The following is a 24819-nucleotide window of genomic DNA, read 5'->3' on the forward strand; positions in this document are numbered from 1 at the left end:
TATTATATTTATAGCGCTCTTTGCTTCCCTGTGGCTCAATTGCAACAGGAACTTTACATTCACATTGGACAATTTCTTTTTTTTTTTTTTTTTAAATCAGATTTTTTCATCATAACTGATACACCCGTGTCACCTTTTCTCTCTTTGTTTTAGAATAAGCATCTGCTTAACATTGACTATGAATGTTCATATTTAAATAGGTATTAGTCATAATTCTGTGAATATTATTCATACCCTGGCAAAACATTTAGTTAAAGTAAATGTTCATTCGTTAATGTTGTCTGGGAATGACTAAATACTGCAAGTTGTGTTCCACATAAATAAAAAAAATTCACCATTTTTATTGATTTGAAATTTTTTTATACCCCTGAGTTTATCAGACATGAAACCTAATCTTCAAAATCCTGCAATAAAAAAAACCCGATTTGATATTGTTATGTCAAGCAGTTCCACACAATTTCATTTTTTGTTTTGTTTGTTTCCTTTATGAGTGTGGTAACTTTTAGCATCATTTTAGAACATTCTAATTAACTATAGTTGAATAGTATGAATACATTTGGACATGGATTTTTTTTTGAAGAAATATAACAAACATTTTGGATTTAAACACTAGTAGTACCTTTTGTGTTGTTTCCGACTAAAAACATACACAAAATGGAAAATATTGTTGTATTAGTCAGTGTTGTTGAAACTTTCAGTTTATCCCATTCGGGGCCGCTATAGCGAGTCACTCGCATGACAGTGGGATGTAATGCAGCATCTATCGAGAAAGTTGATTCTTTCACAGCATTGACTCAAGACTCCACACAGAAACTGAATGAAATGCAGATCCACGACTCACGAACACAACACACTATGACAAAGAGAGAGAAAAAAAATATATATATTTTTTGTGTCTGCTTGTTTGTTTACCTTTTTGTTTACTTCTTTCTACCTCTTTCTTGTTGTATTGAAAGTGCATTCAAACGTTATTTAGATTTTGTCCAAACGATATTCTGCAACATCAGTCATCGCTAATGCAGCAATACTTTAAGATTCAATATGCATCCATACAGTATCGTGACCACGGGCTCACTGCCTCTCACTGGGATACTCACGGCAACAGCAGATGGAGGAGGAGGAGGTAGTGGCAGCCAGCGGCCAGCAGGGGGCTCATGCTTAGTGTTATTGTAAACGTTAAAGTTCAAAGTGCTGCTGCGCCCCTGGCCGTGACCCCCGCCCTGACAGAGCATGCCCAGCGTGAGCGTATTGTGCTTTAGGACACCACTCTGATTGGAGAAGACAACATCACATGACATGGGTGAATGGAGAGAGAGAGAGAGAGAGAGATAGAGAGAGATGGGAGGCGGAGCCAACACAGAGGGCTGCAGCATGGGGAAGACACACTGAACTCCACAGACATCAATAACACGGATAAGAAACACAAACATAGTGCAGAGTTGCTGAAAGCACAGAAAAATGTTAGCTGGTGTTTGCTCATACACACAGTGAATATTGTGTCATACAAGCAACAACTGGTGAACAATGTCATTCCAATATTAAGAAGCACGGTAGTCTCCAGGTCCTAACATTTGTTAGCATTGTATACTCATTGTCCTATCAGGTTCCTTACTGCAAATATCTCCCATTCTATTGTTGTCTAATTAGTTGTAGTATGAAAAAAATGGACACAACTGGTCCAATCAATACCATTGTCTTAAGCAAGGTACACACGTACCTATAATCGGGCTGAATTTAACCACCACCCCTTTCAGATCAAAGTCAGCAAAGGCCCTATTGTCAGATATATCCAGAAGATTATCCTCAGCGATTATCTTTTGGTCTGGGGTGTGTTTACAGTCCCCCCCCCCCCCCCCCCCCAAAAAAAAAATAAAAATAAAATATGGCAATCTTAATCCTTATAATGTGTTTGACATAAGGGTATGTAAACAGTTTCATTATCTTCTTTTTGCTATTGTAAGCCTGTATGTTCCAACACAGCGCTTTTAAAAAATAAATAAATAAATAATTGTTCAGCGGCACGGTACACAACTGGCTTGCACATCTGGCTCACAGTTCTGAGGACTGGGGTTCAAATCCCAGCCCCAAATCCCAGTTTTCTCCGGGTATTCCGGTTTCTTCCCACATCCCAAAAACATGCATGTTGGTTAATTGCAGACCCTGAATTGTCGGTAGTGAATGCTCGTTTGTTTATATGTGCCCTGCGATTGGCTGGCAACCAGTTTGGGGTGTACCCCGCCTCCTGCCCGCAATTAGCTGGGATAGGCTCCAGCATACCCGCGGCCCTAGTGAGGATAAGCGGTGTAGATAATGGATGGATGGATGGATGGATGGAAATAAATGTTCACAGTTTTAGTCGATTCTGAAGGTCTCCCAAATTGATTGAAGTTGATTTTCGATTCACACTATTTATTATTATTTATTTTTTTGGAAACTATTTCGGGCTGAATTAAACCTGCTAACATAAACACTTTGGGGCGCTTTCTAACACATGACAAAGGTTAAGACCAAACCCAGATCATAATTGTAAAAAGCACAAATATTCCCACAGGACATGAATATGAATGTTCTCCAGAAACAACTGGTACTAGCACTACTATTTTCATGATTGTAGCAACTGCATTTAAAAATCAAGGCTACCTCTTTACAATAAGGGTACCCGCTAAAGGATTTATGAATTGTTTATAAATACATTACTAATATTATAAATAATGACACTATAAATCACTAATAATTAATTAATTAAGGTTAGTTATTATTGCTGAAATAACTATGACTATAGGTGTTGTCTGATAAATTAAGAGCTACTGTCACACTTAATAGTTATCAATCCTGTTTAAAGCGCTATTTGTCGCCAAACACATTAACCTTCTGCCGTTAATAACTTTCAAAAGGAAACCTTATTGTAATGTGTAAGAAACATAATCAATGAGGCACAAGTGTTTACAACTAATAAAGGAGCAAGGCCGAAGCATCAATTTGGGCACCTCAATTGTTAAGCAGTGTGTCACTCTTACTGTTCTTATCTAATGACTTAAAGGACTTTATTAAGCCATAAAGTGTTAAATAACCAATAGCTAAACAATGTATAACCTGTAAAAAGGATGCCCTTATTGTAAAATAGTACCTCAGACAATCTAATTACCTTTTGTTTGAAAAAAATAAAGAAATACTCCAAAGTAATTTTAATTACTTGTCAAAATGCAGTTTATGTTGAATCGTGCCATTTGACAATGTGGTTTCTTCCGCACTTGTTCACACTAGTGACTGTGGAGTAGGTTGGCTGGCAGGAGGTGACAGTGTGGAGTGGAAACACACATGCAGCCAGACACATATCTGGTTAACTATATAGCACAAACTTACATAGATACAGACAGGGAGGGCTGCCATACGCTGTACATAGTGCATGTACGTGTGAGTGTGACCTCTCACGTGTATATCCTTTCACCGTACCCTGTCCAGGCGTTTGGCCTCGATGTGCCTCAGCAGCTGTTGCCTCCAGTCAGCCGGCATCTTGGAGGTGATGTCGTCCGGCTTCTGTGGTACCACAGGCCGTACCTTGATGGTGTCATCAGAAGGCTTCTCTGGGCAGGTTGCCAGACTGTAGTCAGGAGGCATCTTCTCCAGGAGGGCCGCCATGGTGGGACGGGCTGACACTGGACGCGCCTGATGGTCAAGTGACAGTCATTTGGAGTGACATTATAGTATTGCACATCATTTGAAATACTGCTCCTTTATGGGTAAACAGAGACGGATGCTGACGAAAGAATAACCTGCATGTACAGTATCGTGAGACATTTCACTGTCCTTGTGGTGGGTGACCTGAATGTGGTCATGCTCAGGGAATAGAGGGGGAATGTAACAGAACATGAATTTTGGTTGCACAAAGTCTTGAGGGGGGCAGACACCACACCTAACCAGTTTAAAACTGGAGCTGAGCGTGACAGTATTTGTAGTGTATGTGATGATCCAGTCTGTAACTTTAAGATTTTCATATTTATAGTTTCAAACACTGAAAGAAGAAGACATCAGTCACACGTGCTATGTTAGTTTTCTAGAGTAGTTTCTCTACTTTGTCTTGCATGTTCATTCCAAACGAAGCCAGTGCAGAGATTAGTGAGTTGCTTTACATGGTCGCTATTTTGGGAAATGTCTGACATCTGGCTTAGCAAGACAAAACTGAGAAACTTATTTGAAAATCCTGAGTGACTATCCTGGGTGGCTGGAGCAAAATTATGTTGGTGTTATATTTGCCTGGAACTGGTTCTAGATTTAATTCATATCAGGTCTAAAGGCATGATACTGTAACTACGTCAACATGAAGGCCCATATACTAAAGTAATTTAACTCCTTGCGGCATGGTAAATTTTTAGGGCCTTACATTTTGTAGCAATGTACATTATGAAGTGTTGGATTGTAGTGAGACATTCCAAGACTATACAAAAATATAAGAATTTGAGAAGGGGGCCAATACTTTTTCACGGCATGTATGTTATTTGCTGAGGTGAGACACCTGAGATGCTCCATAGGTCTCAGTGCTGTAGCTTCGAGCAGACAGGGGGCGACGTTGAGTCAAGCTCTTTGTTGGATAACCAATCATGGGTTTCTTCTGTTCCTGGTAGCTGGGATAATCGTCATCGTAGCGTCCATTTCTTTTGTTGTGCATCATTTGACTCTGGTTGTCTACCATGTTGGCAGAATGGTCCATGGGGGTGGAATAAGCAAGAGCCCGACTATAAAGAGGAGGGTCCCCCTGATGCTGCACAAGATAAATTAATACATTAGTTTATTTTAAAGAGATAACATTGGTTCTCTTTAATCCTAATAAACAATAATTGCTCAGTTCATACTTGCTGTCTGTACTGAGCTTCCTGTAGGGCCTCCTGCTGAGCTTCGTGGACTCTCCGGAACAAAGCGAGTTCGGTAGAGCTTACCAGTGAGTCTGCTCGCCTCAAAAACCCTGGCCTAGAACGCTGCGATGGAATTGGATGCTGCTGCTGGCTGGTGGAACCATCCTGATTGATTGGCGGTTGGGGAAAAGAGAACATCTCCAGTGGTGGGTAAGCACGATACCGAGGGCTCACCAACTCCTTAGGTAATGTCTTTCCAGGTTGATTGATGTACTCCAATGCTTTTGATGAGTGGTTGACATAATCTGGTGTATTCGGGAAAGGGGGAGGGGCCCGTCGGTCCATGGTCACCTGATTGATTAGAATTGTTGACGGTGAGTAATGTTTAATTGTTACCGGGTTAATTGTTGGCAGAGAGTCATGTCAGCAATCAAGCTTAAAAAAGACACATACACAATATCCCTTATACTGTACATCTATCTAAATGCATGTTGCTAACCTGGGGATTATAGTTTTGGTCAAAGTGGTAGGCTTTTTGTGGGACTGCAGGTTTTTGGTTGTGCGGCTGCTGGTTTTGGTTTCCATGTGCTGGGAATCCAAGTTCCTCATCTAACATCGGTGCAGACTGGGACCGAGCCATGTTGGTCTGCTCCATGGAACCCGGCAGCTCTTGGCGCTCTAAACTGCTCTGCTGCTCAATGGATGAACTGTAACTGTCCATGGGAATACTGTAGATAAGAAGAAGAAGCGTGAAGAAAAAAATCAGAGAGGAAATAATGCAAGTAATACATGAAAATCTACCTGTATACTTTATAGGAGCCCATGTCGATCTCATCGATGCTCTGGGATTTCTTAAACCTGGACCTTGTCTCTTTCATCATCGGAGACAGTCGGTCAGAGCCTTTACTCATGACCACGGTTACCTTGTTGCCCCCGGTGACAGTGAGCTGGTCCTTTCTGTTTTGCTCCCCCTGATTGTTGTGGTACGACCAGCTACAAGGAAGAGGCCCTGATGATTGCTCGCGCCTTGGAGCAAAAAGGAAAAAGAGGTAAGATCTCCCCCCACCCACTGGTCACGATGACAACAGCAGCAGACTAACAAAGTCTGAAGTAGTGAGAGAAGCAGCTACATAACGCAAATTCAACTGAAGTTATTAAAACAACAGTTACTGATATTGTACATCATAATTGTATAGCTGCTGTAAAATTAGAAAATTATCTCAAATTGAGTAATCATTGCAATAGTGGTGAAAAAAATGAAAGTTATTTCGTGATCAGGTTGCATGACAAACTCTTTAAAAAAAATCCGTTAAAAAAACGCATGTAAAATGACAACTTGTCAACAATATGAATAAACTTCAGTCTGAATTAAGTTAGTGTTTCAAACAATGGTAACCGATGAGGGGTGAATTAATGAATCTCAAAACTGGATTGAGTTTGAAATGCAGCATTATACAACCACGGTACATTAAAGTCAATAATCAACATGAGCTGCAAAGTGCCAAAAGCTAAACTGCACAATCGACTGCTTTCCAGTGTTACTGTCAGTTGTAAATGACACATTTCTTCTCCGAGCCAGACTTCTTTTTTTTGGGGGGGGGGGTTGTCTTTACATGAAGTGCACATTGGAGAGCTCCTCAGAGTGGCTCGATTATATTGAGGTCAGGAGACTGTGATGGCCATAGCAAATCTTTCACTTTTTTGACCTTGTGTTTTGGATCATTGTCATGTTAGGAAGTCCAATTGCATCCCATGCTCAGCTTCCAGGCTGATGAATGCAAGTTGTCCGCCAATATTATTTTGATAACATGCTGCATTCATCTTGTCATGAATTTTGATGACATTCCTTGTGCCATTGTAGCCCCCGCTTGTGTCATAATGTTTCATAATGTTCACATCATTACGTTACTTTTCTGCCCTTGATCAAGCCTTGAATCTTTTTACAGAAAATATTGAATATTTAAGAACTGGTTATTATTAAAGCAACCACAGTAAATGTTAAAGATTATTTTTTTTTCTATGACTAAGTCTGAATCTGTAGACAAATGGTGTGTGAATGCTTGTCTCTAAGCATTTTGTTCTTTGCACAGCAGCACTAACTTGAGTCCAACAATAATCCAAAGACCAAAACACATACAACAGTAAGTGACAGACTATTCAAGAGTAAAATTGATGAGCTCCTGCTTCAGTTACCTTTGGTCTGCCACCTTGCGGTCTGGGTTGGGGCTTGAGGTTGGTGTAAGGTCCAGTTTGGAGGGAAAAGCGGTCCTGTCTTCTAAGGGGCTTGGGGTGCGTGTCCAATTCTGCCAAGGATTCTGGGAAGCTTGTGCAGAAGCCTGAGCTTCATTGTCATGGGTGGAGCGTTGGTTGCTGTGAAAGGGGAGTGTCTGTGTGTCCAGCTCCAACGGGACGCCTACAATTCGTTCTTGCCTTAAGAGCGGACGGCGGCCATGTGTTGATTGGCTCCGAGGTTTGGAACCCAGTGGCGGGTTACCCTGGCTCATATTAGATGATGAAGGGTCTAAGGGAGACTCCTCAGCATCAAAGCCGGTGTTGTCATAGTGAGGGGTCTCGGCCCAGTCGAAAGGCTCACTCAATGGACGTCTATCTCCACGTTGCTGCACGGTCCCTGAGGGAGGAGTTTCTCTTTGCGACAGCAGCGGCTTGGAGTCAATAGGTTTAGGAAAAGACTGGGCCAGTCTAAAATAAGACAACAGATAACGCTGAAGCAAACACTGTGCAACAACATCATGTATTTTGTGGTTTCTCATTTACAGTGTATACAGTATAACAAAGGATAACGTTCTCTCTCAAAACCCAATATGATGTCTTGCACAAGGAATAATGAAGAGAATGGAAAAAAAATTATTTGGCTAATGACGATAAGCGGTATAGAAAATGGGTGGCTGGATGGATGGCCAATGGTGATGGGGCTTGAGCCAGATGAACTCAGTCTGACCAGGCATGCATGTTATGTGACCAGGAAAAGGAGTCAGTAAAATCAGTTGCTGTACCTGCCAAATAGTCAAGTTTGGATTTTTTGTGTTATGTGTTGAAAATAATGTTGTTGAAAGAGCGATTTAAATTTTTTAAAACATATGAATTATTTTTGCTTTTCTCATTTGTAGCTTTCCTGGGTGATTGTGCCCCACCTGCATTTCAGTAATCATTGCGTCCTTCCTTGCAAGGGCCTCTTGCGAGAATTGAACAGGTTTTCGCATGAAAAGTTTTGTGATGGCATCTGAGGGTGTACAACTGCAACACTCTCTACAAACGTGGTGGTAGTGCAATCGTCATACTGTACAGAAAACATTTGTTGCCATAATTTCAGAGTAGATTATTTTATTGTGTTAAGATTAACACATATTAGCACACCTAAAAACTATGTGAACTGTATAGTTACCGGGCATAGATTTTTGGACACCAACCAACTACATTCCTTAAAATGTCAATTCATACTAGCGCCATTGGCAGATTTCTTTCACTTAAACAAGACATTTTGTCGCTAAAATAAGTGAACCCATTCTGTATACTGATAAGTAAATCAATGACAAGTAAACAAATTAAAAAGGCAACGTGAAACGATAGTAAAAGGATTCTAAAATTAAGACACATTTTGAGTCAATTGAAACAATGGTTCGATTTTGTGCAGTCAAGGCCTACCTCAAAACCTGTGGCCTGTTTACTCGCTTTTCAGGCATTGCTGATGGTCAAAAAAATAAAAGAAACATTTACAAAGCATATGGTATCAACACTACACCAACAATTTACCTTATATGGAATTCAAACAAATTATTCTTTAGCCTCAAAACAGTAGATTTAGATGCGACTGCGCATGTTGAATCTTCCTCAGTTAATTGTGGCGCCACTACAATATTTATATCTAGTGGTAATGATCTCCACACACTTACAGTATACTGATATTTGTATTTGTTAGCTTGAAAGCAGGGGAGAAAAGAGATGAGAGAAACATCGAATCGTGACCGGTCTGCAGCATCCTAATGAGCTTCTCTGACCTTGACAGAGCAAGCATAGGAATGGGAACGACAGAGAGGGATGCAGGATTGGAGAGATGTTAGAGAGGATGGATAAAGCAGAGTGACGAGATGGATCGATAGATGAGGGTGACAGATTTAAGAGATTGAAGTTGAGAAGATGGAGTTGAATGAAAAGAGCACAGGATGGATAGCCATGACGAAGCGACAGGGTGAGAGACAGTGCTGGCCATTATTGTACATTTGTGGGTACCTGTTGGTCCAATGTGTTTGAGGAGGCTGGTCCTTGTGGTGTGCTGGCAGGGGAGGGTTGTGTTGGTGTGCGTGAGAGCGAGGGTGTGAGTGAGTGTTAGCGGGTGGGTTGGAGGAGCCAGAGGAGCCAACCGAGGGAGAAGTAATCAGAGTAGGTGGCCGAGGACCCGCTGTGGTTGAGACAGTGGAGCTTATCCACCTCCTCGTCTGTAGACTCTATAGAGAGACACACACACATATCACATGAAAATACCTTCGAAAAACCCGCTTGCAAACAGTGGTGGGATGTAACGAAGTACAAATACTTTGTTACTTGTACTAAAGTTGATTTTGTTTTTCAGGTTTCTGTACTTTTTACTTCTCCCTACATTTGGAAATAGATCCCTGTACTTTTTACTCCTTACTTTGTCAAAATAGGCTTGTTTCACCCATTAAAACTGCTAGATTGAAAATAACCCAATATGGGTTATTTGGGTAACCCAATGCGTTCCTAAGGTTGGACTGAACCAGGCAGTGGTTACTGTAAACCAGCTCGACTGAGTTATGGGTGCCCTGTGTGTTGGCTTGGGATTCTATACCTCAAAATGGGTTAAATGTGACTTTGCTGTTGGGTTAATACAATGTGACCCAAAAACATTGTCGAAATTATCCATCCAATCTCTGTACCACTTCCCCTCGTTGGAGTCACAAGTCTTTAGCTAACCTACCGTGCATGATTTGGGAATGTGGGAGGAAATTAGAGTACCCAGAGAAAACCCACACAAGCACAGGGAGAACATGCAAACTCCACACGGGAAGCCCGGAGCCTGAATTTGAACCCACAACCTCTGTACTGTGAGACAGATGTGCTAATCAATCATCCACCGTTCCACTGAACAGAAACATAACGATGTCATGTGGCTCTCAACGTCATCATACATAGGGCATGGGTGAGCTGGAGCCTGTCCTATTCTCTACTCATTGCATCCCTTCCTCACAGGGGGTATCACAACGTGTCCCGGATAGAACCCGAATCCAGTGTAACTTTTTTGCACTCATGTTTTTCCTCTCTGTTCTCTCTTTGCTCTCTGTATGTCCTCTTTAAAACCTCGTTCTGTCCGACAATAAATATCCATCAAAATACAAATAAGCACAGAAGGAGTCCCTTTTGCACAAAAAACTGTTCCAGCATAGAAAGGTTATCCAGATCCCCCAATTCCTCATGACCAAGCAAGTGAAAATAAAAGCATAGATGTAAAATATCAGAAAGCGCCCATGTGTACATGTTTGTTTACCAATGGAACACCAGTGGGCTTATGCCCTCACTTCTAAAAGTGAGGCAAACAGACGCCAAAATAAAAGCTGGGCATATCTGACTTGAGTTCACACAATTATAACAGCATTATAGTATTCCCTCACTCTCAGTGTTCAGCTCTGAAATTAATCTGTATGGCACTATTACTAATTAATGGACACTATTACAACGTGCCCCAAGCGCTTCATTATAGACCAGATTAAATGTGTTTAAGCCTGTGTGCCTTTGTGTTTCAGTGTAATAAGGCACCTTTCTTATCCTTGCCAAGCAGCACCACCTTTGGTTTGTAGATTGGTGGCTCCACTAGGGTGGGCCTCATGTCAGAGATGCGGATGTCATTGGGTGAGCCGCCCATTGAGTCCTGTTGGAAGTCAATCATTAGTCATGCTATTACGTTAGGGCAGAGCATCTTTGGACAGTCATTGTGGTTTTGGAGAGAAAAAAATGTGAATGATTTGGATCATTTTATTAAGGATCATGTCTTCTATATCCGGATCATAAAATTGGAACTCCAACAGTCTATCACACAAAAAAATGAGAGCTTGAAAAGCGTCTCTCATCAAACTACGACACTACATACCTGTATGGTAAAGGTGATGATGTTATACTGTACTGTAGATTGAAAAACGGACCAACAGAAGCAATCACGAGTTGACTTTATAACACTGTGGAGAAGCCTGCGTTTAGACTGATAGGGTGCTTCTTTACGTCCTGAATCAAGATTGAGTTGTATTATCACAAATTGTATTATTGTGTTCCCAGAAACCAACCAAATATGGCGAAGCTTGCACCAGAGCACTGTAATCCCTGCGTGACAAGTACCAAGAAAATCAAGTCCTGTGTGAAGAGGCCTTAAGCGTGCAGTATGGTTATTTGGGCTTTCGGTTTCGGTTTTTGATTTGTGGTCTAAAAATACACCATTCAACTTGATTGAGTCGGAACGTTTGTGCAAATGTTTGCGATCCAAACCTCTGAGCTCTCCGTCAGGTCCTCTTTGTCCTTCCTCTTTGGGATGTCAATGCCAGAGTTATGCATCGATCCCTGATCCATTCGCTGAGTCTGAGAGAAGTCCTGCATCTCTCTGTCTGTTACCTAGTAAGCAAAGATGAAAGCAAACAAGTCATCACTTCATGTTTTCACGATGCAATGTGTGTAGGCGTGTGTGTTTTCTACCTCTTTGGGGGGCAGGGGCCACGGTGGTTCATACGGTTCTTTGCTATGGTGTGTAAGTTCCATGTTGGTTCCTGCTGAAGTGGCTGTGCTTGTGCTAAGATGGTGCTGGTGCCCATGGCCCGTGTGAACATTTTTACCCACGAGGCTTTGTACTGACTTGACCATGTTCTTCAGGTCCTCGGGGTAGGGTGTTGGATAGCGTTTTAGGTTTATCTCCACCTGTAGAAAAAGATCAGGACAATCTTTTATTTGCAAAATGTTCAATCAACCTTGAGCTTCTTTTACTTAGTACTAGTTTACTAATTTACTAGTTTTTTTTATTTTATTTTATTGCAATTCATACATGTATTCTTATGTAAAACTAAAATGAGAAAATACACTGAACAAAGGAAAAAAAAATAAAACAGCACTATAGTGTTTGTAGTATTGGACTGAAAGCTACTGTAATTAATACATAATTTAATATAATATGAAAGAATGTCTCTAACCCTAACCCTAACACACAAATTACGATTGTGCATGTTCATATAGTTCTTCACAAATTTATTTGACCACACATCCATGTAAGGTTTTTGACCTTAATTAATATTTTCATAATTTACTTAGTTGCATTCCTGAACAGTAAACATTGTTTTAGTAGTTCAATGTTATGCTTGATCAATTTCTGATTTCTCAGAGAATCTCAGTGAGCTGGCTCAAATTTGGGTTTTAGTGAACTCCGTTGGATTATTCTTTTCTCATTTTTATGACAGGTGGTGTAATAAATTTGTTAAGCACTGTACAAACATACAATTAGGTCAACAAGTATTTGGACCTTGACAAAGCTTTTATGATTTTGTCTCTATTCACCACCACAATAGATGTTAAATAAAACAATCAAGATGTGATTGAACAGTGTACTTTAAGCTTAAATATAAGAGGCTTCACAAAATATGGTATTTATCATTCAAGAAGTACTGCCATTTTATATAACTTTTTGTTTGTTGTTGTCATTTTCAGGAGCCCAAAAGTATTTGGGTCACCATCAGGGGTTTGGGGCCTCATAAAAAAAATATATCACTTTGGGCCCCAAAGTTGAAAATAATATTTTCTAGGACCCCTGTCACTCAGGGGGCCTTAGATTCATCATCACATTTCTGCCCTTAATGTGTACCTGCATATGACTGCTATTGGAACAGGCTCGTTGGTGTTTATTGATGATTTGACTTGACAGAAGTGCCAAGATGAACCTCTGAGGTTTATAGGGCTATACTCTCTGCTCACATTCCGACCGATACGGCAAAACTGGTAGGAGGGCACTTCAGAGTACAGATCAATAATGACCCTCAACATATAGTACTATGTAAGCATCCATCCATCCATTTTCTGAACCGCTTCTCCTTACTAGGGTTGCGGGACTATGTAAGAAAGTGAAATATTTTTCAATGATCTGGTTAATGAGTGACATGATGTTAGGCAAAAGAGCGTGCTTTTGCCTTATACCGAAGATAAAAGCGCAAAGCAGTAAGACCCACAAGCAAGCAAAAAGTGAAGGGGGCTTAGATCGGGAGATGTCGTCAATCATTGTCAACCCTGGGCCCGTGAAGCCCTTGGAGACTCTTTTGTCATTAAGGGCTATACAAATAAACTTGAGTGACAAAGATAGCTGGGATAGGCTCCAGGACACCCGCGACCGTAGTGAGGATAAGCGGTACGGAAAATGGATGGAGGGATGGATGACTTGGCTGCAGTGAAAGCCAGGAATAGCATTTCCAGGGAGAAATTTCAGCATTTGTTAATGTCCATGAGCTCCATATTTCAGGCAGTTCATCCAAGTATTAAAAAATTAAGGTTATACAGTATTTACAATGATGCCAGATGTCCAAACACTCTTAAATACCTGAAATTGATGCACAGTATTCTATATAGAATGGTCAATGCAATTTTGTTGTAAAACCTCTTCAATCACATACTCACTATTTTATTTAAAATGGTTATCCGTGTTTTGTTTCTAAATACATTAAATATCTTTGGAGATACGTGCTGAAAACATATGCAAAGACTTAGAACACTATAGTGCTGAATTGTTGAGATATAGCTGAAGCAACGTTTTCACCGGTTGAATTTTCCTGATTTTGTGGGTGGGGCTAAAACACATCTCCGTGACGTCACAGGACTGGGGCGTATACTTTCTAGCGCGAGTTCCTTCCCCCGCTATATAAGTACAAAGTGACGTCATTTCATTTGGCTATGCTGCACAGTTGTGAGTTAGCTGTGCTCAGCGTCCATAACAAGGCCCGTTTACCACTCCAGCTTGCATTTAGCAAGCTAACGATAGCTACGCTGCGAAAATGCGTCTCCGCTGGATCCCTCAATTTTACAGAACAGCTCGGTGACGTTTTTGAAGCTCCCAAAAAATGAAGAAATAAAAAAGCGATGGATTTACTTTTTCATAACACACGCAGATGGCCAGCTGAACATCAACACCACCAGCTGACTCTGCAGTGCACGTTTGACGACAGATAGTTTTGTAAACTTTCACCAGAGACAACATGGCTACGTGGGTAACTTGATTCCAGTGAATGGGGCAGTGTTGATTGACTAATTACCTGGGCTTCCTCATACCGTACCGCTGTCGTCAGGTCCCGTGTTCGGCTATGACATTATGTCACCAACAGCGAGGGTAAGTTATGTTATTTTAGTTATTTTTATGATTGTAGTCCACAATCCCCATTCAATTTTGAAGTTATGCCCCCAAACGTGATTTTACATCGTATAAGGTATCACCCCTCAGTACGTTTGATTCCTTTTGGCACATCCATTCGACACGCTCACAGCGTCAGAGAGCTGAGAGGTGGCCCTTATATACTTAGCAGTTTTTGTATTCATTAAAATTTGGCAGGCTTCTTAACATGACTCTTTTCTGTGGCGTGTCAAATTTACATTCAATTTTTTTGGGCCTGCTTAGTGGCACTTTAAAATCAATTGAGGTGGTGAATCAAGGAAAAATCAGTCATCCTGTACAGAAACTGTCATCACACAAACTGTAGAGACATACAGACAAGACAAGACAGACGGACAAAAGGCGGACCTTGACCTTCCCGGAGTTGTCTTCCTCTTCTTTCTTGTCCTCGAAGTCAAAAGCCACAGTCATCCTTTGCTGTCTCTGCTCCTCCCACAGGGTAGGATTAAAACTGTCACTGTCCGACTGATAATCTGTACACAGAGCACCAACAATGCACCAACAATGACAAAAAGTGTCAACAAGCTTCTAAGAGAATTCTATAGGAACCAGCCAGAGCTTTGTTTATAATAAGATCTCAGGACATTGTTCATGGTAAGTGGGATAACATTTTTTTTTAAGATTCATTTGGTCATCATTTCATGATCATCAATTATTAAAACAGAACTCCGGAGATATAAGTCATTTGTATTAATTACACTGTGTATTGCTCTTTTTATGAAATTGCTGTGAAAGTTCCACATGATTGGCTCATACTCCACATTCCTGCAATCATATTTTCACTCACACACACACACACACACACAAACACACACACACGCACACACACAGCTTGTACCCTCATCATGGCGAGGTTGTTGAGGAAACATGTAGTTGGTCAAAACCTTCTGTTTGGTGTCAGGGTGGGCTTCTGTCTGCAATGGGATCAGAGCCTTGGACTGCAATGACAGACATATCCATATCAGTATTCAAGCAACATCTTGTGTAAACTAAGAAAAAAAAAAACGACTTACATGTCATCTTTGTAAATCACTTTTGGTGCACATTGGCACTCAATTGCTTACGTGTATTATGCCAGTATTCATAGGTTATATGGATTTCCATTACATGTGCATAATTTCCATTACATGTGCATAATGCATCCACCATAATTTTTTTAATATAATTAAATGTACAGACTCAAAATTTAAATATTAACTGATCTTTTCTTTTCCTGAACCACACTATTACTATTGACAATTACAATTATTGGCATTTACAGTATGTCATGAAAATGCACACATTCAATCAGTGAACAGAAAATTGGAAAAGGATCATCACTGTAAATGTTGAAACAAATTTCATTTTCCAATAAAAATATTTAAAACTTAGAACATGCTTATTATTGCACAGTATATGATTCAAACACGTAATTTGAGTCACTGGCAAAACCTTGGGCAGAAACTGTAGGCCAGCCAACCAAATATATTTTTCCATATAGTGTACAGTATAGGCGGCATGGTGTCCAACTGGTTAGAGCGTCTGCTTCACAGTTCTGAGGACCGGGGTTCAAATTACCGGCCCCGCCTGTGTGGAGTTTGCATGTTCTCCCCGTGCCTGCGTGGGTTTTTTTCTGGGCACTCCGGTTTCCTACCACATCCCAAAAACATGCACGGTAGGTTAATTGACAACTCTAAATTGCCCGTAGGTTTGAACGTGAGTGGGTGTACCCCACCTCCTGCCCGATCATAGCTGGGATAGGCTCCAACACGCCCGCGACCCTTGTGAGGAGAAGCGGCTCAGAAAATGGATGGATGGATGTACAGTACAGTAATTTTGGAAAAGACTGTGTGGACAGTTGAATTTCTATTATTGCCAACTAGTGTCAAAGTCACACTCTGCTAATTGATGACTTAAGGGTTTATGCAATTTCTCCACTGAAAATGGGTAAGGGAAAAGTGTACACTGTTAATATTATTTCCTCATTTTTCCTCAATGTTGCATAATTCACCAAAATGTCCCTTTTTCATGACAGTTCAGTTGCATATCTGCTAAATTGTTTGCATTGGAGGCGGCACGGTGGATGACTGGTTAGCACATCTACCTCACAGTTCTGAGGACCGGGGTTCAAATCCCGGCCCCGCCTGTGCGGAGTTTGCATATTCTCCCCGTGCCTGCGTGGGTTTTCGCCGGGTACTCCGGTTTCCTCCCACATCCCCAAAACATGCAGGGTAGGTTAATTGAAGACTCTAAATTGCCCTTAGGTGTGAATGTGAGTGCGAATGGTTGTTTGTTTCTATGTGCCCTGCGATTGGATGGTGACGAGTTCAGGGTGTACTGAACTCGTCACCAAAAGGTAGCTGGGATAGGCTCCAGCACGCCCGCGACCCTAGTGAGGATAAGTGGAACGGAAGATGACTGAATGAATGAATGCTTGTATAGGTACAATTACCGTCTGATTGTAATGATGATTGCATGTATTTTAATGATGATTGTACTACCACTTGACTGTGCAAAAAGTGCTCGAGTGACGTGTGATTAATATACAGTTAAGCAATTAAATAGACCCAACAGTTAAGAGCAGGTTAGAAAACTCCCTTATTAACGGTACTGCATTCATCTCCAGGTAGGGAGAACATGTTTTTGTGGGAGAGAAGGGAGAGCTACCTGATTGTCAGAAAGCCAGAGAGCTGCCAGGTCCTTCAGCTTAGTAAAGGTGAACGGTAGATTCTTTAACCTGACAATGAGAAATAAGGGAGGAGAGCCAGAATGAGAAAGAGATGTTTCCTCTGCCCACGTACTGTACAGCCTGCAGAGCATGTAGCCATAGCAACACACTCACCAGTTGCCATGGCAACTGTAGGCAGAAGGAGCAACTACAAAATCATTGATGAAGAATTTCCTTTACAGTATTTGTGTGTGTGTGTGTGTGTGTGTGTGTGTGTGTGTGCGCGCGCGTGCATGTGCATGTGCGTGCGTGTACCTGTTATCACTAAGGTTTAGGACTCGTAGCTTAGTCATCTGTCCTATCTCATCAGGGAGGAACTCAAGTTTGTTGGAGCGCAGTGACATCACCGTTACATTCTTACAGTTACCGATCTGAACACACACACACACACACATAAATAGTAGGGTTTATGTCATGCAACATATTGCATGGACGATGCATTTCCCTAATGAGTCAGGAAGAAAAGTGTAAATAGTGCATTGAGATACATTACCTCTCGAGGAAGTTCAATGAGGAAGTTCTCATCAGCAGCAAAGGTCCTAAGACTGTGTAGGTAGCCTATGGTTGGAGGCAGTGACTCCAACTCATTACAACTACAGTCCAGTTCCTCCAGCAGACACAGACTGAGTGGAAGAGATGGTGAGAAACGAGAAGACACAGAGAAAATGGAAAAAAATAAAGAATATGATTGAACACTCAGCAAACTGCCCTATTCTTACTATGCGATGAGGATTTAAACCATATGGATGGTGATGTCCCCTCCTTGAGCCGTCACCTTATCGTGGTGGAGGGGGTTGTGTGTCCAAATGATCCTAGGAGTTAAATTGTCTGGGGCTTCACACCCCTGGTCGGGTAACCCATGGCAAACTGGTCCTAGGTGAGGGACCAGACAAAGCACGGCTCCAAAAACCTCTATGATGAATAAGACAAATGGGTATCAGTTTTCCTTGCCCGGATGCGGGTCACCGGGGCCCCCCTCTGGAGCCAGGCCTGGAGGTGGGGCTCGAAGGCGAGCGGCTGGTGGCCGGGCCTGCGCCCCGAAAGGGTAACTTGGGTCCCCCTTGCCATGGGCTCAACACCTGTGGGGGGGGGGGGCCATAGGGGTCGGGTGCAGTGCGAGCTGGGCGGTGGCCGAAGGAGGGGACCTTGGCGATCCGATCCCCGGCAACAGAAACAGGCTCTAGGGATGTGGAATGTCACCTCTCTGGCAGGGAAGGAGCCCCAGCTGGTGCGTGAGGTTGAGAAGTTCTGACTAGCTATAGCTTGGCTTGGGCTCTGGTACCAGTCCTCTTGAGAGGGGTTGGACTCTCTTCCACTCTGGAGTTGCCCACAGTGAGAGGCGGCGAGCACTATGTGGGTATACTTATTGCCCCCCGGCTCGGCGCCTGTGCATTGGAGTTCACCCCGGTGGATGAGAGGGTAGTCTCACTCTGCCTTCGGGTGGGGGGATGGGTCCTGACTGTTGTTTGTGCCTATGCACCAAACAGCAATTCAGAGTACACACCCCGGTGACCTCAGCCCCAGAGATAGGAGAGCTCACCTCAGAGACCCCAGACTCTGCTTCCTCATGGGAAGGCGGGTCGGTGGAATTGAGGAGATCTTCCAAGTATTGAAGAATCAATAAATCATCACACTAATCTGCTTATTAACAATCAATATATGGGATTTCTATGTGTTTATTACAATGTGGTTCAATTTTATATATGAAGTGTGTGCTTTAATGTGGAACTGAACTTATTTACAGTAATATCCATAGGCCTTAACAAGGCCCTTTGACCCCCTTGTCTTGGAGCATCACTGTCCTGACTAAGAGCAGACTAATCCTAATGAGCCAACAATTTTACATTCATGTACAGTCATTGTTAACATTGCAAGAGTCTTCCATTATTATTCTGGACCATCTGGGCCACCATACGGTCGGAGGAGATGGGAGAGGAGAGGAGGGGAATTTCTTATCCTTTATTCAGATGTCTTACCAGCCCAGCCCACAAATCCGTAAAGCAGTGCCAGGTGTCACATTGAAGCAAGAAGGCGCTGCAATGTTTTCCTCCACTGCGGTATGGTTCAAGGGGTGCTACAGTAGCTCATTAAGAAGAGTTGTATTTAGTCACTAAGGTACAGTATACAGTAAGTCCTCAGGCTGAGAGGATAAACAAAATGAGGTGCGACCTTCCCCATATTTATAAGTGCTGACGTAGCAGCCTACAAGGAAGTAGGGAGACTTTCCCCGCTGGTAGCCGCAGACGAGTAGACCGCACCTCGGCAATATGTACAGTATTTGTGATTGTTGCAAAAGAAAGCCTTCGCTTTGCTTATTTTATGGAGGAGGAGAAGACGAGCAGCAGTTTGTATGATACACTGTCCATGTATTGTACAAAAATGGTTTAATTATTTTGAATGTCAGAATATTACACAGAGAAATAACCAAAATCTTGTTTCATATTTGTCGAGGTAGTGAGTAGGGAAAGTCATTTTTCAAAACAATGTAACATTCATTAAAGGTGATACTCAAACACAGTACATAAACAAATGCATTAAAACATCCGTACATGTAAATGCAATTTTTCCTTATCTAAATATGACTTGAATAACGAAGAATTTACGAGAAATTTGCACGAGCATAATTATGGGAACACGTTGATTTTAAAGGAAGTCACTCTCACGACTGAAAGAGGGATATATTATAGGTATTCATGGTATCATCAGAGGGGAAATAATGGTCTACATGTCTACTTATTGAAGTTAATCACAGGGACTCGTTCAGAGAGACACATTCTTTTCAGAGCATTTAGAGACAAAGCACTGCAAAATCTGAAAATGTAAATAATCCTTCACAGGTTACACAGGTCTCTCACACAGCAATTACATCATTACATTACAATGAAAAGTTATTTAACTGCCAAAAGAAAAGCAAGAGCAGCGCTGCAATAGGCCTTTCTATTATAATCTTTTTCTACAATAGAGTTTCTTGTGTTGTGTTCTGATTCATAACATGCAAAGAAACTTTATTCTCTGTCAGATTGGATTTAATTTTAAATGTCTCCATATTTTTCCTCATAATGACAATATAAATTAATCTCGCTGCTGTAACTGAATATGTGCTTTGATGGATAAGTATGAATTTTCATCGGCATATTCGTGAAATGGTTATGTAATCTTTTAGGTGGGCTTGCTTCAGGTCATCTTCAGTCAGTCTGCGAGGACTTTAAACCAGATTTAATAATTAAGGAGGAAATGATGACAAAACATGTGTGCACCAAAACCAAAATAAAGTTTAGTTTGCATGAAATATTGAAGCAATAATTTTTTTCCCCTCACAGTTTGTTAGTATCTGTGACACAACTGAACAGCTCACAGTTGTCTCTGAACGCTACCCTGGAGCAACAAACTAATGTGCTAAAGTTACTCACCCTTGCTTGGGCTTCACACTTATGCCACGGCAACGCAGCAAGCAACACACTGCATTCCTGCCCCCCCACCCCACCCCCAGCCCCAACACCTCAAATTATCAGCCAGCACAATGATACAGAGTAGTAAACAAAGAAAGCACAGAACCAGAAAATAACACCAACCGATGAACTAGCAGGAAAAAACAGATGTTCATGGTTCGAATTGGCCATTATGACTTGTATTCTCATGGAGGTTTCTTACCTCCCAATGGTTCCCGGTAGTGAGGTCAACTGGTTGTCATCCACTTTCAGTGTGGTCAGCTTCTTTAACATTCCTGTTAGACATGCAAATGCATAACTGTTGATAAATGCAAAGTAACCTTGTTTACAGGATCACATCACAACCTTTTGCACAGTAAAAGCTACTGAATCCATTTCTATGAAACTGGATCCGAGACAGAGGTGGGTAGAGTAGCCAAATATTGTAGTCAAGTAAGAGTAATGTCACTTTAGAATAATATGACTCAAGTAAAAGTAAAAAGTAGTCGTCCAAATATTTACTTTAGTAAGAGTAAGAAAGTACTCAATAAAAAAACTACTCAAGTATAGAGTAACTTGTGAGTAACTTCAGATTATTATATATTTTTTTAATTAGAGCATGAACATCAAACAATTAAAAAATATATATATATGGGAGTCGACACACCTGCCACCATTTAAATTTGTAACATACATTGGGCCCTTACGTGTGCGGTCATGTGACTGCCTTGTGTCATCTGATTGGTGAATTGGAGTCAAATGACATTAGTGATCCCGTTAGATCGGCGCAACGGGCACCCTATGCGGAAGTCGAAGATGGAGTCTAAAATAGATGCGCACACGCAAGAATGAATTAATAAAAGTAGCAAACGGCATGTCAATCAGTAACGGAGTAAAAGTATCGATCTTTCTTCACATAAATACTCAAGTAAAAGTAAAACGTACGGTGCATTTAAAGTACTCTGAGTACAGTTTATGGAAAATGTTACTTGAGTAAATGTTACTTGAGTAAATGTAACGGAGTAAATGTGGCACGTTACTACCCACCTCTGAACCTAGATATAAAAAAAACATTTAGTTTGGACTGTTGTAGATGGAGGGCTGTGTTCTATGAGTGTTCTTGTTTATCGAGAATAATAACATCATGTCATCGATTGGCTGGCGACCAGTTCAGGGTGTACCCCGCCTCTTGCCCCAAACCAGCTGGGATAGGCGCCAGCACATCCGCAACCCTAGTAAGGATGAGCGGTTCAGAAAATGGATGAATGGATGAATAAAATCATGATTGCATTTGAGCACCTACCTATAGAGTCAGGAAGGTGCTGAAGCATGTTGGAGGAAAGCAAAAGATCCTCTAAGGCCTCACAACCTGAAACATCCGTGTCCAAATTCTCAATACGATTCTTTGCTAAGTCTAAGTAGCGCAGCTGGCGAAGTTTTCCTAGTGACTGCAGTCAGAGAGATAAGGAAGGCAAATCATAGATAAGCCAGCTCTATAAAAGAGCAAAAGAAATTTTATTTTATACTTAGTGTCCTTACCCCTGGTATGGACTGTAGAGAGTTGTTATCCATCCACAGCTCCTTTAGGTTGTGGATCTGCTCCAACACCTCCGGCTAATCAAATAAACCACACATGTCAATACAAAATACAAATGATGAAAACAATCTATTGTTCCTGTGACATGTTTCAGTCTTGTGACACATTCACGGGACACTTCATTAGGTATATAATGATATTTCATACAACAGTTTCATCAAATACAGTAATCTTAATTTTTTACAAAGCTATTAATACTCAGTTTTAAATGACACTATCATAAAGGTATTAAGAATACAGTTGTTATGGTTGTTGTAGTTTCCAGTGGAGTACAACTGGCCTACACCATACAGAGAGTCGTGTGGCTGGTGAGTATAGAAAACATAAATTAGTGGACGAGACTTTCAGCGGGAGGCGAACCATGCTGTGAACTTAATGTCTGACCCTGATGTCACATCCTGTAAGATCCCATCCAGTCTTCTCTCCCTTAGCCCCCTCATGGCACTGTGTCCCATTTCATGGTCCAGCAGAACCCATGCCTCACTCCTTAATTAGACGAGTTCTCCGGAAGATTCATCATATGCTGCAGTGGCTTTTGAAATGTTAACGCCTAAGAAGCTATCCATGAAATGGGACTTGCCAACTCTGTGTGTAATTCTCGTTCTCATCCCATCCATATTCATATTTTTTTGTTGTTTTTACAGAAGAGACAATTCAACTGGCCAGAGTATCACTTCTTAGGCGTTCATTTAGATGAAGACAAGCTGCTAAATTGAATAGCAAACATTCTCACCACTTCAGAGAATTCATTGCTACCCAGATCCAACCTCTCCAACTGTGTCAATCGATGAATGGACCTGAAATGAGGGAATGCAGACACCTACTATCAAAAGAAAGCTTGGATCTTTGAGTGGAAGTCGATTTTGTATTTCCAGTGGTTACATTCAAGTAGTCCTCCTACATACAAGTGGTTAATATTAAGTATTGGGACATTGTATTTTTAAGATTTGAATGTTATCCTATATACTTAACCTTGTATTCAAGCTGACAAATTGATGGTATTCCTGTGAGAGGTTTTAATAAATGATGTATAGCAATCTGGCAATATCTGAAAGAAAGTAGCCTAGGTTGGATTTCTGACTGATTCTAAACTGTTTTTCAAGACAGATGAAAAAATGTCTGTCACCGCATCAAATAAAACATTTCAAATTTCAGGTTTATTCAACAGTATATGTCAACAGATGTACATGCACTTTATGGCTTATTTCCCATATGACTTTGTGTTTCACAACCTGGTCACAGGCTAGCACCACCACTCTAAAATCTTTACAGTCTCTGTATTAACAAACACTTAACATCCATGAAAAGAAATTAGTACTTTTTAATAATTATCCAATATTTAATAAATACTGTATGACTTTTAAATTGGGAAAACGATTAAATATATGGATATTAGTCTAATGATCATACATGGCTTGACTTCTCCCATTCTCAGGGAGTTTGTCAACATAAGAACAACTGCACATCAGTTTACTAGAGGTGCAGTTAAAGGGGATTGCATCACCCCACTCACAAAAGTGTTTTCAGTTAATCTGTGTTCTTTGTTAAAGATGCAGTAGAATGGAACTTCATCCCAGCAACCATTAGGGGAGTGCTTCCAAACCTTTATTGAGGAAACGTATTTTACATTTGAAAAATCTCACTGCACACTGCCCCAAAAAATATTCACAAAAAGTAAGAATACTGAAATAATGATAATCTCATCTCAATTTAATAACAAAGTTACTTACTCAGTGTGAAATCAGGGCCAGTTTAATTAAAAACAAAGCTGACATACTCGCAGGAAGCCATGAATTATTCTTTTGCATGAATGTATTGAGCTTGACAGCATTCCTGACAGACAGTGTCCAACAACGGGTTTGGAGATTACTGCTACACCAGGCAGTGACCACCTTAGGGCCACAGCTCTGGTCAGTCACCTCAACAATGCAAGCACGGAACATGGTCTACGTGGATTCTTTGTCCCATGCCTACCTAGGACACGTAAGCTCTTTTTGAGCCCCGTAAGGACACTGTACGTTCAATAAAACAACAATAAAAACAGAATTATACAGAGAGAATAAAACAAATACAAAAACTAAAATACAGGGCAGTGATGTTACAGTGAGAAGATGATCTTGAAGAGGTGGGTTTTGAGTTTGGATTTAAAGGTGGTGAAAGAAACTGAGTTGCAGACGTCTGGTGGCAAAGAGTTCCAGAAATGGCGAGCAGAGCGACCTATGGTGCTGAGACTGGCAGGTGGGACAGTCAGGTGGTTGGAGGAGGAGAATCTGAGGGTGCCAGCTAGAGTGGCGATGTGGAGGAGGTCGTACAAGTATGGAGGGGCGAGATTGTGGATGACCTAGAAGCTGTCGAGGAGTTTGAACGAATTCTAAATTTGACATTGAGCCAGTGAAGTTGCCGGAAGATGGGGGTGATGTGGTGGAAAGAGCGGGTCTTTGTGATGATCCGTGCGGCTGAGTTCTGGACCAGTTGCAATTTATGGAGGGACTTTTGAGGGAGGCCGAAGAGGAGGGAGCTACAATAGTCAAGATGGGAGGTGAAAAGACTGTGGACCAAGATAGAGGCAGTATGCGGGGTAAGGGAGGGGCGGAATTGGTTGATGTTGCGTAGGAAGTAAACTGACAGGGTTATGTTACTGATATGAGAATGGAAAGATAGTCTGCTGTCAAGGATGACACCCAGACTCTTAACCTGAGGGGAGGGAGTGATCAATTGTGATGGATAGATTTTTAACTTTTGATACTGTAGATTTGGTGCCGACAAGTAGTACTTCTGCTTTATCACTGTTTAGTTTCATG

General features: G+C 41.3%; 1 protein-coding gene across 1 annotated transcript in view; it reads right to left on the reverse strand.

Annotated features, from left to right (window-relative positions):
• Window positions 1-24819, reverse strand: part of lrrc7 (leucine rich repeat containing 7) — an 82261-nt gene that overhangs the window by 8557 nt on the left and 48885 nt on the right. Inside the window, 21 exon segments of the mRNA XM_061684139.1 lie at window positions 1098-1268; window positions 3454-3666; window positions 4514-4759; window positions 4851-5201; window positions 5350-5578; window positions 5652-5876; window positions 7044-7550; window positions 9099-9238; window positions 9240-9313; window positions 10641-10752; window positions 11361-11483; window positions 11565-11783; window positions 14635-14759; window positions 15125-15224; window positions 16933-17002; window positions 17249-17364; window positions 17487-17616; window positions 20645-20717; window positions 21725-21869; window positions 21961-22035; window positions 22752-22815. Of these exon segments, the coding sequence (XP_061540123.1) occupies window positions 1098-1268; window positions 3454-3666; window positions 4514-4759; window positions 4851-5201; window positions 5350-5578; window positions 5652-5876; window positions 7044-7550; window positions 9099-9238; window positions 9240-9313; window positions 10641-10752; window positions 11361-11483; window positions 11565-11783; window positions 14635-14759; window positions 15125-15224; window positions 16933-17002; window positions 17249-17364; window positions 17487-17616; window positions 20645-20717; window positions 21725-21869; window positions 21961-22035; window positions 22752-22815 (3508 nt within the window).

This window comes from Phycodurus eques, chromosome 8, assembly GCF_024500275.1.
Source record: "Phycodurus eques isolate BA_2022a chromosome 8, UOR_Pequ_1.1, whole genome shotgun sequence".
NCBI classification, from domain to species: Eukaryota; Metazoa; Chordata; class Actinopteri; order Syngnathiformes; family Syngnathidae; genus Phycodurus; species Phycodurus eques.